The sequence below is a fragment of the Quercus suber genome, unplaced genomic scaffold (assembly GCF_002906115.3).
Source record: "Quercus suber isolate HL8 unplaced genomic scaffold, Cork oak 2.0 scaffold_242, whole genome shotgun sequence".
NCBI classification, from domain to species: domain Eukaryota; kingdom Viridiplantae; phylum Streptophyta; class Magnoliopsida; order Fagales; family Fagaceae; genus Quercus; species Quercus suber.
Genome location: NW_027069699.1, coordinates 899974 through 915633, shown reverse-complemented (window position 1 = coordinate 915633; position 15660 = coordinate 899974). Strand labels below are relative to the sequence as shown.

The window sequence follows — 15660 nt, the reverse complement described above, 5'->3', positions numbered from 1 at the left end:
TGGAACTCAAGTCTTTAAAACTCGATTTTTACGTGGATTTTTTTTCCACATCACACCCATTCGCTTGCAAATCGAGCCTTAAAAACTCGATTTTTATCTTGGAACTCGAGTTTTAGACACTCGAGATGCTAGTTTTCAACATTGTTTTGAAACATGACAACTAACTAAATTTTTTGATATTTATTGTTAAATGGAAAAAAAATTCACATGGTGAGCATATAAATGTCCTTAATGGCACATGGTGTAATTGCCCCAAAGTAAGAATTGTCACTGAAACCTTTTTTTTAGAAGAATTGTCACTGAAACTAGTTGCCGTATTTGCCACAATTGAACCAAATATCAATATGTGTGCAAACGATGAAACGAGCCGACAAATAAAGGAGATGTATTTTGCTTTTGCTTCAAAGTTCTTCAAAAAAAAAAAAAAAACACGAATGCAATATCTGATTTGTTAAAATTCTTATTTAATAAAAATATATCAAATGGTGTAATATTCCTTAGTTAGGACTTATTAAGTGTCTTCTCCCAAAAAAAAAAAAAAAGACTTATTAAGTGAATTATTATGTTGTGTAGAATTGCATTCAATTGATTGATTCAGAACCTAGCATACATTGAAAACAAGCCCTCTGGTTGTTAAAATGATAAATTGCTAGCTATTGTTTTTTTTTTTTTTTTGGGAGAAGAACGCCATTAAGGCCAATTTATTCAAAATTGCTACCTATCGTAGTTAAGTGAATTACAAAAAATGTGAATTCCAATTAGCTCAACTAGACCAAAACCATTGGAAAAAGTAAGGAGACATTACATCGGGTTCGAGGGACTTGGAAGGGTGCATTTGAAACAAGGCCACTCGTACTTCATCTTCCGTATACGGTAAAAGCAGTGTTTGTCTCATCCCATCTGTCACTACACGTTCCACTGACTTAAGAACATCATTCATGTGTGTTGGGTTTGAGGTTGTAAATAATCCCTGATGATACTTCTCTACCATCTCGGCAACCTTGTTCTCATCGGTTTGCCATATACTCGCTTCGTCAGTCAGACCTGCTATATGATTCTTCCTTCAGCACTGGCTAGCTCTTTGATGGAAGAACTTAGTATTTTTGTCTCCCGCAGGGAGCCAGAGAGCGCGGGAACTCTGCCTCCAAAAAACTTCTTAATTGTGCAGCAAATCATTCATCTCCTGCTGAATTGAGTTGATACGATCAAGGTTGAGTCCATAGCTTGTGGTAGCCAAATCTTGTAGCTCATTCTGTTTTGCCTTTAGCTTGGTGCGTGTGTCCCTAAATGTATCTCGGCTTCATCTCACAAGGTCCTGTCGGCATTTCTTTATTTTCTCAAGCAAACGAAACATTAGGCTCCTCGTTGGTTGAGCTTGGGACCAGGAGGTTCGAATCAGCTCCTCACAAGCTTTATGTGCCGTCCACTTCTCTTCAAATCTTTGCAACTTCTTTTTTCGGCCCCGCTGGCTTCTTCTGGTCTCAGTGTATATTGTAATGGGGTTATGGTCTGAATATAATGCTGTTTGATGTTGAACCTTAGCCAATGGGAACCTCTCCCTCCACTTCAAGTTTACCAAAGCTCGGTCGAGATGTTATTCCACGAAGGTGTTTCCAAACCTCCCATTCCGCCAAGTATATGTGTATCATTGGTATCCTATATCAACCAAATCACACTATAGTAAGGTACTTCAAAAATCTTGCATTACACCGTATGGCTTGGGTAGTCCCCCACTCTTTTATGAGGATTGTAGAACTTCGTTGAAATCCCCGATACACGCCCACTGTAATGTAGCTTGAGTATGGAGATTTTTCATCAGGGCCCATGTCTCATTTTTACGTTGGTCCTCAGGGTGGCCGTACACCCCAATCAACCGCTAATGTTCCTGGTAGGGGATAGTAACATGTACATAAATATGATGAAGAGAAAAAGTTTGTGGGTCTACCCTGACAGTATCCTTCCATAAGAGAGCGAGTCCTCCACTTTGCCGAACACTCGGAATTTCTAGCATGGAGTGAAAGCCAATTTCATTCTTTATAGGTTCCATCTCTTTTATAGACAGCTTAGTTTCCATTCAAAACAATATTGTGGGTCCTTTTGATTTCACAAAGTCAGTGAGTACTTGAATTGCACGGCGATTCCCAAGCCCACAACAGTTCCAACTCATAATGATCATTGGGACCGGTGAGGCTAGTAACCAGCCGCCACCATTGTTGATGTGAGAGGGTATGACTCTTCCATGTTTCTGTTTCGCTTTCTACCACCACCTTCGTCCTCCTCGGTTGTCTCAAAGGCCACTGTACTTGTCCGTTTGTGTCCTGCCCCTATTGCCAAGAGTGACTCTGTCATCTCCATTCCCATGTTTCATGGCCTTTCTGTTTTCATCCACTTCCTTGGTGGTTTCCTAATTGATGAGAGATTGGAGTACGTTGCATGCCCTTGCCCCATAATTACGCCGCTTTGAATGCGGTCCCCTAAATCCTGCATGTCACTACCAACCTTAGAAACATCTTTCCCCACATAAGGTGGATTACCCATATCAAATACCAACACGTAAGGTCCTTTTTGGGAAAGGATATCTTCTAATGTGGGCCCCAAGATCTTTTCCTGTACTTAGTGGTCCCCCTCATCAGTGAGATCTTTTTCCTGATCCTTTCCATCTAAAGATCTTGACCCCAAAGTCAACGGAGTTGCCCTAGGGCTTGTTGGCACCATCGGTTATGAAGTAGGTCCCGCAGTGGGTCGCTTAGGCGGGCTTTTGGATCGCTTGTCTGTTCCGTCTAGTCACCGTCGGCCACCTGCTTTCAGCCATTCTCTATAAGGCAGTTCACCATCTATGGTGCAAGGTTTCAGTTGTGTACATGCCTTTGTCTCGTGGCCGAGTCTACCACACAAGAAGCACAGGCCGTCTATATGTTCATACTTGAAAACCACTCATGACCTATCGCCCTCGGGTTGACCACCAAGCCCTATAGTGGTTGGCTGAAGGGTATCTCCACTCGAACTCGGAGAAACCTAGTCTGATTTGAGGAAAAAGCTGTTTGGTCTATGTCAACAACTCTTCCCAGTCCACGGCCTATGTCCTTGGTAGCTACCACATTAAGCAGGTCAAACGGCAAACCCCACACCTGGACCTATAGGGAGATACTGGGGAAAGTGATATTCTGTACCGACATACCTTTCTCCCATCCATGAACTACAAGTAGGTGGTTATCGAAACTCCAAGGCCCATTATCAACAACCCATTGTAATTGACTCTCAAGTTTGAACCAGAACTAGTACACTGCATTCCCAACGTCAATTATCTTGAGATCATTCCCTAGTTTCCAAATAGATCGAAGGAGGTTCTTAGTTGCCCTTTGGTTATATGGCTTGTCCATGAGTAGACATCCAAAGAGGCTTAATGAGCATTCCTCTAACGTCCTCTCGCGATGGTTTTGTTGGACAACAATATTGGCCTCCTCTTTCGTGGTAAACGATATGCACTGAATCCATTCAAGGATGTCCGGGTCCATCCCCGCATCAGCGGATGAACGAGGAGGAGGGCTGTGTAGGGTGGGGAGTGGGATGGGTTATCAAGGTTGGGTAGGAGTAGGGTAGTGAAGGACCACTAGCAACGACGAGCGTCGTAGTGGCAAAAAGGGGGCTCATCCTAGGTCAGAGAAAAAGCTCCTACGAACGAGGAGAAGAAAAAAATTCCATAAGGGAAAAAAATGACAATCTTCAAACTTTAAAGCAATAATTTGTCGACACTCATATCATTTATAGTTATGGTTGTTAAAATCGTGATACGGATCCATAAACACCATTATTGAATTTGCAATCAATTCAATGAAAAATAAACCCAATAGAGTGGAAAAAGTTTTTAAGGACTATAAAATATAATACTTAATAGACCACCATAAATACACTACAATCAAATTTATCAACCAAAAAAAAAAAAAAACTACAATCAACAAAAAAGGGGATTGTAAAATTGATTGATTATTGTCTTTTTCCCAATCACTTTCTACATAACTTTTTTGCATAAATTTTGAATTAGGGGTCTGTTTTCCCATTTAAAGCTCCCAAATAGCCCAAAAAAATAAAGTGTTTTCTCATTTGAATTTTGCTTTGTAAATAAATTTTTTTGTTTATATAATTATCCGGAATTGTAAAATATTAATTATTTTATTTTTGTGTGAACCAAACAATACAAAATATTTTTTAGCTTATTTTCAAAGAAAAATTATCTTATAAAATAATATCACTAGATACCAAATATATTTTCAAGGTTGGAACTTGGAATCAATTGAAAAATAAGTTATTTATTACAGAAAATATTTTCTACAAAACAAGTCATCCTCCCAAAAACATTTTTCATTGAAACAGTGGAATGAGAGAAGCAAAATTAACCTGTAATGACATAATAATGTTTTGGGTTTAGAGTTTAAAAAGTTTGAATATTGGTTTCAAAAGCAAGGCATGTGATAGACTAACAATGTATTGGCTACAAAGTGAGAATCTTCATGTACTTAATTCATGTGCTATGATTCTCAATAATAATAATAATCATGTGCTGTTTGCATATTTTATTGATCTCATGATTTAGCTTAAAAAGATAAAACTAAAACAACTTCTCTAGTGCTGAGTGCTGAGTTTGCTGACCGACTCGTTTTAAGTTTTTTTTTTTTTTTTTTTTTTTAATCTTATTGAAGGAACTCTGCCTTTTGAGTTTTGGCCCACAACAGTAAAATAAAAAGTAGACACATTTCTATGGTCCTATGTATTCTATAGAGAATTAGCATCCGGGGATTAAAAAAAAAATACATATTTTGCATTTTTTGATATTATTTTATCTATTTTACAAATTTATTTTATAACTTATCCTATATCTTAGTTTTTACATACAATCCAATAAAATAATATAAATTAACAAATAAAATAATAAAAGATATTATTCTCTCTTTTGTAAAATAGTGCTGCAACAATCGTTTGTAAAAATGTTATAAATTAGTTAGTCGGAAGAAAAAAAAAAAAACTTTAGAGTAATGACGTGTCAGGATCTAGGACAAGTGGAGCACCAAAAAGGTGATGTGGTGCCGCACTATCCAATTCTCAATTTCCTTCCAGTCCCCACTAAAACTTTTTTTCCCTTTTCAGCCACGATGAAAGCTGAAACTTTTGCATTCATTCATTGACTGACTCTCTCTCTCTCTCTCTCTCTCTCTCTCAGTGAAAACAACAACAGCAACAACCAAAAAAAAAAAAACCCAGAACAATCAAACCCCAGTCAGCATATCAGAGGCCTCAGATATCTATTCAATTCTGATAAAGTCCCATACTTGAAAGGTAACCCTCCTTATGAGCTGTACAAACTAGCTCATCCTAGATTCATTTTCATTTGTTTTAGTAAGTGGAAGTCTTTTTTTTTGTATGTTAGTCATGTTTGTTTGATTTATGTGTAAGGTTTTTGAGTAATCATTATTAGCATGCTAACTCCTGGGTTATTGTATATATATAATTTGTTGAGTTGGAATTTGTTTTGACACTGAAAACTTTGATGTGATATTGATTCTGCTTTCAGATTTTTTTGGTGATTAGTGCATAAGATGAATAGAAATTGATCTGGGTTTTTGTGATTTTCAAGTATTTTTTATAGGGTTATAAAATCATTGAAATTTGACTTAGGGCAATTCTATCATGCAAATTTGTCACCTTTTTTTATGGAAATATAAGGGTGGTTCAGTGTTTGATTGGAAACAGTAGGTTTGATTCAAATATGGGGTTATGTAGGAGCTATATGCTATGAGAGAAATTGAAAAGAAAAATGAAGTAGAGAATCAAAATTTTAAATTTACCACCTTTAAAGTGCAAGAGCTATATTCTATAATTTAAATTGGTATGAATGGGGTGTTAGTGTAAGAGGCTTTATGGGTTTTGTGAAGTTTTTTCTGATAAGCAATGGATTATGTGAATAGAGTGAGGATTTTTTAGGATGTACTATGAGTTTTCAAATGGCCAAATTGTGCTTTGTATAACTTAGGTTGCGTTTGGGAACTTAGATTTGGATTTGGATTTGGATTTGGATTTGACATTAATAGATTTCAAATTAAGGGATTTCAAATCTATTGATTTTAAAAGTTATTTCAAATCCAAGTATTTTAAATATTGAAAATTCTTGGTGGATTTGTCAAATCCAAATCCTTGTCCTTTTTTAAACTTCCCAAACAAAGGATTTGGATTTAAACCCCCTCAAATCCATATCCAAATCCAAATCTAAGGGATCCAAACAGGCCATTTGTGAATATACCCAATTGCAATTCTTGGGAACCATCATCACATAGGATAATTAGAACTTTAAACTGAAGCCTTTCTTCAAAATTGATTCCATGTGATCATGCCTTATGATGGTACCAGTATTGACAGGATATTTTGTTTCAATACATGAAAAACACAATGGAACAAGTCGACTTACATGATATTTTCCTAGATACTCAAACATTCTTGATTGAGTTGTGTCGTAGAATTGTTTAGTGTTTTTACTTTTTGGGCCAAAGGCAGTTTATTATTGCCCCAATTACTATAATAAAATTTTGTTAGTTTTATATAACTATAATCATTTATGTTTTATGGTGGATGGTGGCTGGTTTTGGCATTATGAGTTGTAATTGAGAAGCTGTGAATGTGTGTTGTAAGGGGCACGCAATGGCACTCGTTTCCAAGGCAGGTCCGTCGTATTGCATCCGCACTGAAATAATAAGACGTAAAGCTGGGAACCATGCAGGATTTAGCATGACAAACAATATGGAGGCATCAAAAATGAAGGAACTCTGTGCTGGTTTCTCGTCATTATCATGTAATTCTGCCAAGAAGGCACAAATGTTGCATGTAGATGGTCCTGGAGTTGGTTGCAAACGAGGTCGTCGAGTGATTGTTGCGGCAAGCCCTCCGACTGAGGATGCTGTAATTGCTACAGAACCATTGACGAGACAGGATCTCATAGATTACCTTGCCTCTGGTTGCAAGCCCAAGACAAATTGGAGGTAAAATTACTGATTCTACGTTATACTTTAATCAGAATGTTGTTTTTTGCTATCTGTCCTACTCCAACAGATAAAATAATATCTTGAACTGTTTCTTTTTTTGCAATGCACTATGTTTCTGAAACTAGTTCATCATATAACATGGATATTGTTTTTTGGTGTGTACTTAAACACACACATAACTGAGTCTCTTGAACCCACAACCAACCCCCCCCCCCCCCTCCTGCACGCTTTGCTCTTACAAGGGGAGGAGGTGCGGCTCGAGCTAGAGCTCATTGGAACATTATTTGATTGATTATGGATTCAGTTATCCATTTATTGCAGCCTTTTTGGGACCGTTTAACTCCCTTTGGGCCTTGGACAGATGATCATGTGATTATTCTTGTGAGCTGTGGAATTGATTATTTTAAACTTTATTGAATCAATTGGCAATTCCTTATATTATGTTGAAAACCATACAATCAATTGGAATTATCTGATCTGTTCTGAAAGTTTTTATGCTTTTCTTCATGCAATATTGAAGAAGAATATTTTAATCTAAATTTCCTAATATGAATTATGTGCTATTTATTTTCAGTTAAACTTTCTTGAATTCAGTTTGCTAAACTGTTTTTATTATATTTGGTTCAGAATTTCTTTGGTTGGAAAATCTTATTATTTCCTTCTTCAAGAGCCATTTCTTATGTTAATGCTTCGAGTTTGTTAACATAATCATATGGTCATCGCAGAATAGGAACAGAACATGAGAAGTTTGGTTTTGAGTTTGGAACTCTACGTCCAATGAAGTATGAACAAATAGCAGAGTTGCTGAATGGGATTGCTGAAAGATTTGATTGGGAGAAAGTAATGGAAGGTGACAAAATTATAGGACTCAAACAGGTAAAATACTTTATCTTGTTTAGGTATCATTTTTGAACTTTGCTTATGTTGTCTATTTTATCCGTGTGAAGTTGTGAACAGTAATTCTTGAGAGTTATTTTAGAGAAGAGACAGTTTCTAATGTTGTTTTCTCAAAATCAATTCTCGTAAGGAAACTAGCAAAAAACTTTTCATTTGTTGTTGAATTTCTCCAAAACCAAAATAATAATAATAATACAATTTAATTTTTTTGTGGGCCAGGGGAAGCAAAGCATATCACTGGAGCCTGGGGGACAGTTTGAGCTTAGTGGTGCACCTCTTGAAACTTTGCATCAAACTTGTGCCGAGGTTAATTCACACCTTTATCAGGTTGGTGAACAATATACCTTGTCATAGGCAAGAACAGGTTGTGGCAGGTTTTCATGTAAAAATTTCTGCTCAATTTGAAGTCTAGTGGTCATCATTATCACCATCTTCTTTTTCTTTGATCTCAATATAGCTTCTTTTATTCAAATTGATATTATTATACAAAATAACCTCTTGAATTACTATAGTAATTGATGAAATTCTAGTTTTCACTTCTCATGTTTTGCTTCCATGGTTAACTTGATTCCTTTGTGTGTTATGTGGTGCATGCTTGCATTTTTTAGAGCCATGAGATATCAGTGGTGAAGCTCAAATTCTAGTTTTTGAGAGTACTTTTTGTTTGGATGGCTTCTATGAACTCTTTATCTTTCTTGGGGTTGAGGGATACCCCAGTTGTTTCAGCACTTCTTGTGGTGCCTGGGCACTAGGGTTCAAACCCCACCAACCCCCCTCCCCCTATTTACCTATAAAATTAAAAACCTTTCTTGAACTAGTGGAGCTAATTGAATCTCTAAATCTTAGGAATGAATCTGAGTTTCCAACTTGTATACTATATATGTACTATTGTCTTCAATAATATATATATTTTTTAAAAGGTCACACCCCACACAAGGCTCCCACTTTTGTGAGGTATGGGAGAAGTGGCAGCCTTATACCAATTTTGGAAAGGTTGATTCATGGACTTGAACCTGATACATATTGCTTGGGGGAGGGGGACACTTGCCAATGCACTAAGGTCCTACCTCTTTATTTCTCCAACAATATAATTAAAAAAATGTATCAGCAAAAGCATAACTTACACCACTTGATAAACTCCTTTCGTGCTCTTCTTGTTCTGTTTCTCTGGTACTTGCTCTCTAAGTATCATTCCTTTAAGTAGTCAATGCACATGCTATCTTAGAAGTGCCTTTTGACTAGCCACGAAAGCAACCTATTTGATTTGTGTTTATTTGGTGGAAACAATTATCAGACATCAAAAAGGGCAACTAAATCGACGTAATTGTTTTTTTTTTTTTTTTTGGAACAGTTGAAATATATATCTCACAAACTAAGAATCTGTGGTTTTTGCTGTATTAAAAAAAAAAATGTTATTTTTTCTATTGAACAATGAGGAAATGCGTCCAGTGTTGAGTGTATTAATTATTTTGTTAAGGTCTTCTCCTGGCAGCTGTTCACCACTTCCAGTTTTTTTGTGCTCTGTCCTCTAGCCAATTAAGATTTCATTTCTTTTGTCAAGATACGTGTCTTTTTTGTGTCAGGGCCTGTGAATGCCATTACATAATAATATATTGATTGAGTCTGTGATAAACTGCCAATCAATATATTATTATGTAAGATTAGATATGGTGTTTAATTCTTTAATGAAATTTGTTGCTTATGAAAAAAAGGATATAGTCTTTAATTCTGAATATCTGTTTTGTATAGTGTTCCCTTATGCTATATGTTATCAACTAGAGATACTTCTGAACTGATCTTAAATTGAAGTTATGAGTACAATTTCTAAGACTTTGGATGCTGCATGTTCAAATTAAATATCGTTTATTGTAGCATTCTTTCATCATCTTTGTCATCAGCATCATTGTTTTTCATTGTCTTTGGCATCATAACCTTGAATAGTGCATGATTAAATTTGAACTTAGTGGCCTTTTTGCCTTATTTTTTTGGATTCATGAAAAGTGTCTATTGTATGCTTTTGAACTTATCATTTGTCTTCAAATGCTACATTTTAATAGGTTAAAGCTGTTGCAGAGGAAATGGGAATCGGATTTCTAGGAATTGGTTTCCAGCCTAAGTGGGGAGTTAAAGACATACCCATAATGCCCAAGGTATTTTTAATCCTCTTTCCAACCATTTCATTTGGATTGAAAAGTACAGACTCAAGAATTTGTTTAAAAAAAAAAAAAAAAGAGACCGCAGTTGTTGAAAGTTGCTTCTTGGACTGAATTAGTAGAAATAGGACTGTGATCTGTCTTTAGCATGTGGCTATAGTTTAAAGTTATTTGCAATGAAGAATAAGAACGATCATAAAACTTGGTCCATTTAATTTATTAATAGTGTTTTATATCTTCTTTTTTGGTTGGAGGAAGAGAAAAAAAGGGGGGGGGGGTGATTGTTAGCCATAGTATTCATATGGTGTGGTGTCAACCTAAGTCAATATATTTTACTTTTTAAAAGCTTGTTTCTTGAACTAGCTGGAAAACTCCATCATTTCAATCGAAGCTTTGATATCTAGAGTGGCATTTTTATATATCGTATAGTTAAATATAAGGGGGAAAGAAAATTCAAGAAATGATCTTGTTAGCTTCTACAGAATATCAGAGCATTTGACTGATACTCACAGTCCCTGACCGAATTTATAGTTAACAGATATATCAACAAACTTCTCTTTGTTAGTTCCTGTCCAGTGATTGGCCATTTTATAATGTGAAGTTTCATGTTTCTATAATTCTTTTTTGCACTTTGGGCACTTCAATTAATTGCATACTGACAGAATGTTTTGGCTCAGGGAAGATACGAGATTATGAGGAATTACATGCCCAAAGTTGGATCGCTTGGACTTGATATGATGTTTAGGACATGCACTGTACAGGTGAGATTAATAGTACCATGTTAGCAATCAGGTCATTCTAAAGCACACAATTGAAGACTGGCACGGTTCCATAAATTGAGATGAAAAGGAAACCTTCTAATTATTTTATTTGGCTAGGTAAAGACATGGGGGGATTTGAACCCCCTACTTGCCCACCACTCTACACTAATGGAGGGTGGATGTGCCATTTGGCCTAGAGGCTATTGGCCTCTAATTCAAACTCTTCCCCTCTTTTTTAATGAGAAATTGAGGCATATTAATATTGATATTTTATAGGTTAATTTGGACTTCAGTTCTGAAGATGACATGATCAGGAAATTTCGTGCTGGTCTTGCTTTGCAGCCTGTGAGAAAAAACTATTGTCCTTTCTGTTTTTGGTAGAAAATTGTCTAATTTTATGTGTACTTACTAGTTTTACTGATGAAACAGATTGCAACAGCTCTATTTGCAAATTCACCTTTCACTGAGGGAAAGCCAAATGGTTATCTCAGTATGAGGAGGTATTCCAACAGTTCTCTTATAGTTGATGCCTTTCATATCTACTATTTGCTTCCTCCAGGCTTCTGTATTAATTTGTTTTTTGTTTTTTTTGTTTTTGTTTTTGTCATAATCTTTTTTCTTATCTGAATAGCCAAATATGGACTGATACCGATAATAATCGCACTGGCATGCTTCCTTTTGTTTTTGATGACTCCTTTGGGTGAGTTTCCCCTCTTTTTTTCTCTAATTATATATATATACACACACACACACACAGACACATACATATATTTATTTATTTATTTATTTTAGATTGGTAAGTTGTGCATGCACCCAATGGATCTTGAACCCATGACCTCACCATCAACCTAACCCTTAAGGGAGGAGGTGGCAGTTGAGCTAGAACTCATTGGTCTCTCTAATAAAAACTATTTTATTTATAAATAAAATGGCAGACTAACATTCTCTTTCTCAGCTTCTTTTGAATTTTTTCTTGTATTGGACATTAGTTAACATGAATCATGCACATCCAGTTTCCAGCATCTTTGAAAAGACATTCTATGAGGGTACTTCTGCCTATGCCAATATCTCCGTGCTTGTTTGTAATGAACAATTGTCATAATTGACTACTGCTCTGCTGAGTTGACTCAAAAGTCATAAGTATACTAGAATATTTTTGCCTTTATTACCCATCAGCAATTCAAACAGAAATAATTTGAAATCTTGCTTGTTATTGTGGAGATAGCCTGCTAATGAACCCCATTCTTTTAGACTGACTGTATAGTTGGACTGTTTATTTGACTTAATGCTCTTTTTACCTTTTTGATTGCTGCTGTGTAAAAAATTGAGCTATGCTGGGATACATGTTCATATACACATGCATGTAACTTCTGATTGTATCTTGATTTCTGCATCTGTTCACTGACTTTTTGGATTTTTACTGGGCTATTGCATCATCTCTTTTGGCATTTTACTTGGGACTGTTATTATGATAAAAAAACTAAGTTCTAAGTGAAACTTCATTTCAGCAGAAAATCTGGCTTAAGGTGAGACTTAAATTTGACACACATTTGTGCTTATGTAGAGTTAGCATTGTCCATTTTTCCCCCTTGCATGCAAACCATAGGAGAAGCCAAACCCCTTAAAACCATGCCTTTGGTGAGTGCTGGTCTGACCACTGTAATTTACAACCAAGCAGTTCAGAAGTCCTGATTTCTTCTGATTGAAAATTTTGGAGTGCCTACCTCATACCACCTGGCCAAGAGTCCATTAGAATGATGTAGAGGGCTTAACCACCTAACTGGTACAGGAAATTACTATATTATATTATATCTTATACACACACAAACACATATATCATATATGTTGAGAGCACTGGGGGAATGTTGTTTGGATTTCATATCCTGCTTTGTGAAGAGAAATTTTTTCTTGTTGAATGATAGCCCTTTTTTTTTTTTTTTTTTTTTTTTTTTTTTTTTTTGTTTTCTAAGTCCGGCATTACCTGTTACTGCATTGAGTTAGTTTTATATGACCTTTTTTCTTTAATGCAGGTTTGAGCAGTATGTTGATTATGCTCTTGATGTCCCAATGTATTTTGTTTACCGGGAAAAGAAATATATTGACTGTACTGGAATGACTTTCAGGGTTTCCATCTATCCTTCTTGTAACTTAAGACTTTCTGTAGCCATGCTCTTCCTACTCAATATATTTTTTTTCTTGACTGTTAAGTTTGATTTAAAGCCATTCATTTATTCTAGAAATATATTGGTTGTGTTACTTTGTGTAGGACTTTCTGGCTGGAAAGCTTCCATGTATTCCAGGTGAATTGCCAACACTAAATGATTGGGAGAACCATTTGACAACAATTTTTCCCGAGGTTGATACTTGCATCTCGTATTAAAGTTCTGGATTTGCACGTTTTTGAGCTTTGATCACTTAATGTATGCCATATCTTACTTTCTTTATTCAGGTCAGGCTGAAGAGATACTTGGAGATGAGGGGTGCTGATGGAGGACCTTGGAGGAGGTTATGTGCTTTGCCTGCATTTTGGGTAGCTGACCTCTTTGACTGTTTAAACATAATTAGCTTGTTTGTAATCTGTATGTGTGCATAATTGCTTCCTTTGTACATGTCATTGTTTCTATTATCCTTCTTTTACCCTTATGCAGTTCCTTGCAATGTCACCTCAGATGTAATCTGCTGCTGTAACTTGTTTAGATCATGTTACAAACTGCTTCATTGCAACGATATCAGCTTATTGTGATTTTCTATCAAATGTCAGGTAGGTATATTATATGATGAGGTTTCACTACAAAAAGTTCTAGACATAACAGCTGATTGGACCGCAGAAGAAAGACAGATGCTAAGGAATAAGGTAATAATAACTTTCTATACAACAAATGTCTATGTGTTCTCTTGATATTAAATTAATCATAATTAAAGGGGCTTGATACTCTATTGCAAGAGGCATACTTTATTACCTTTCATGCATGCATTCTGACTTGCATTAAACAAGCCTTGTGCTGGATATGATAAGTTACTGGTTTGTTTGGAAGAGATACGCAATGTGGAGTGGTTGACACTTCCAGGGTATTGGGATTGGGTTGCAAATTTTCTGGTACTTGTGCTTCTTGTATGCTTCATGTTGCTTCTCTTGGAAATGTAATTCAAAGAAAGACTATCAGAATTTGAATATTATGCATAGAGCCAGGCTAATTCAAAAAGGCACCCTTTTGTGGCTTCTCAGTCTGGCTGAGGCGAGTTAGTGAAAGATCTTTTCAAGTTTTGAATAATATTTCTGACAGGCATCTCAGATTTTCTCCTCCCATGCTCCCTTCCCCCTCTCTTCCTCTTCTTGTGACTCATGAGTTTTATACTTGATAATGTTCGTAGATGTGGACCCACGGTTGTTGTTTGGTGCAGCCGTTTAGGGTAACGGAACTAGCTATTGTTTCCTGTTCAAAGTTTTAATGTTTATAGAAAAATTAAATTGTCTATAATTTTAATAAATGTGATCACTTGCATCCTAGTCTATTCTTCTGTTTCTATGAAAATAAATGCCAATTACATCTTTCGACAGTAATCAAGATGGCAATCTAATTTCAAATATATTCAGTAGGTTCCAAAGACTGGTCTAAAGACACCTTTTAGGGATGGGTTGCTGAGGCACGTTGCTGAAGATGTTGTACAGTTGGCAAAGGTATGTTGCATTATTGCGGTTCTTGCTGCTTTTATTAGATTTTGTTGATGTAAGGATGTATTCTTCTGCTGCAGGATGGCTTGGAAAGGAGAGGCTTCAAGGAATCAGGTTTCCTAAATGAGGTGGCTGAAGTGGTTAGAACAGGTACTGATTTAGGCCTTTCTCTTTTATTTATTCTTTTTCTCTGGCACTGGCATTTGCTACTTTAACAAGATCTTAAGTTTTTGGGTTACAAATCTTCATGAAGTCTTCATATTATCTTTTTGTTAATTCACTTATTTTTCGGCATGTATGTATATAGGTATATATATGAAGTTATCTGTGTGCTGTTCATACACAAAGTAGCGTGCCTGTGTTCTTATTGCTATCACATGAGTATACAAATGCTTTGTAGCTCAATATCTATTACAGTTTGCTTTATCTATGAATATGACTTCAGATGATATTTTGGGTTTCTTATATGTACTAAAGAGTGCTAAAACATTAGAAGCATGTAAAAGTTTGGAGTTCTAAATTCCATTCATTTTCTTTTGTCCTCGAATACAAGAAATTTTTTTAGAACTTCCAAATGTTCAGTCTTGGGAATATAAACATCAGAATCCAACACTACTTTTTCAGAGGCAGTCAGTTATTGCCCTTGTGGTCTATTTTGATCTGGTGTCAATGATGGATGATATTCTTGTGGCAGGTGTGACACCAGCTGAAAAACTTTTGGAGCTGTATAACGGGAAGTGGGAACAATCTGTCGATCCTGTTTTTGAGGAGCTACTATATTGAGGTGAATCAAATTCTTGTGGCACTTTACTGTGTTCATTTTGTACGAACCTTGATTTTTTGGGTGTAATCCTTTCTTTTTCAAGCTGGTTTTGGTTTATAAATTGTAGCTTTAGCATCCTAGAGGAATAAATTGTGATGTAAATCCTTGACAGGAGGCTTCTTATGTAATTCTCATTGAATATAACCAGATCAAACTCTGGTCACCTTCTCTCATAAATTATTACGAGTTGTTGAGAACATGTTAGCACAGATAAATGAATTTGAACTTCCAAAACATTAACTGAATTATGTTATATGATTGATAACGATATTTGATATGATACAAGTACTTTTAACACATTTATTTTTGGTCTTCCTTCAAAAAC

The 15660-nt window shown here is 35.9% G+C and overlaps 1 protein-coding gene across 1 annotated transcript; it reads left to right on the top strand.

Moving 5' to 3' along the window:
* Window positions 1-5160: 5160 nt before the first annotated feature.
* LOC111985770 (glutamate--cysteine ligase, chloroplastic) lies at window positions 5161-15571 on the top strand. The gene is made up of 16 exons (XM_024017413.2): window positions 5161-5331; window positions 6679-7025; window positions 7754-7904; window positions 8145-8252; window positions 9983-10075; window positions 10756-10839; window positions 11116-11184; window positions 11269-11339; window positions 11471-11539; window positions 12870-12963; window positions 13106-13195; window positions 13289-13369; window positions 13601-13693; window positions 14438-14518; window positions 14593-14662; window positions 15207-15571. Exons 2-16 carry the CDS (start codon window positions 6688-6690, stop codon window positions 15293-15295), a joined length of 1581 nt encoding a protein of 526 aa, XP_023873181.1. The 5' UTR covers window positions 5161-5331; window positions 6679-6687; the 3' UTR covers window positions 15296-15571.
* Window positions 15572-15660: the final 89 nt, after the last annotated feature.

Excerpts from the sequence above, each read along its gene's own strand:
- LOC111985770 (XM_024017413.2), top strand. The coding sequence starts at position 6,688 with ATGGCACTCGTTTCCAAGGCAGGTCCGTCGTATTGCATCCGCACTGAA. Across the intron at positions 12,964-13,105 it reads GTACTGGAATGACTTTCAGG|GACTTTCTGGCTGGAAAGCT; the intron begins GTTTCCATCTAT and ends TACTTTGTGTAG. Across the intron at positions 13,196-13,288 it reads TGACAACAATTTTTCCCGAG|GTCAGGCTGAAGAGATACTT; the intron begins GTTGATACTTGC and ends TTCTTTATTCAG.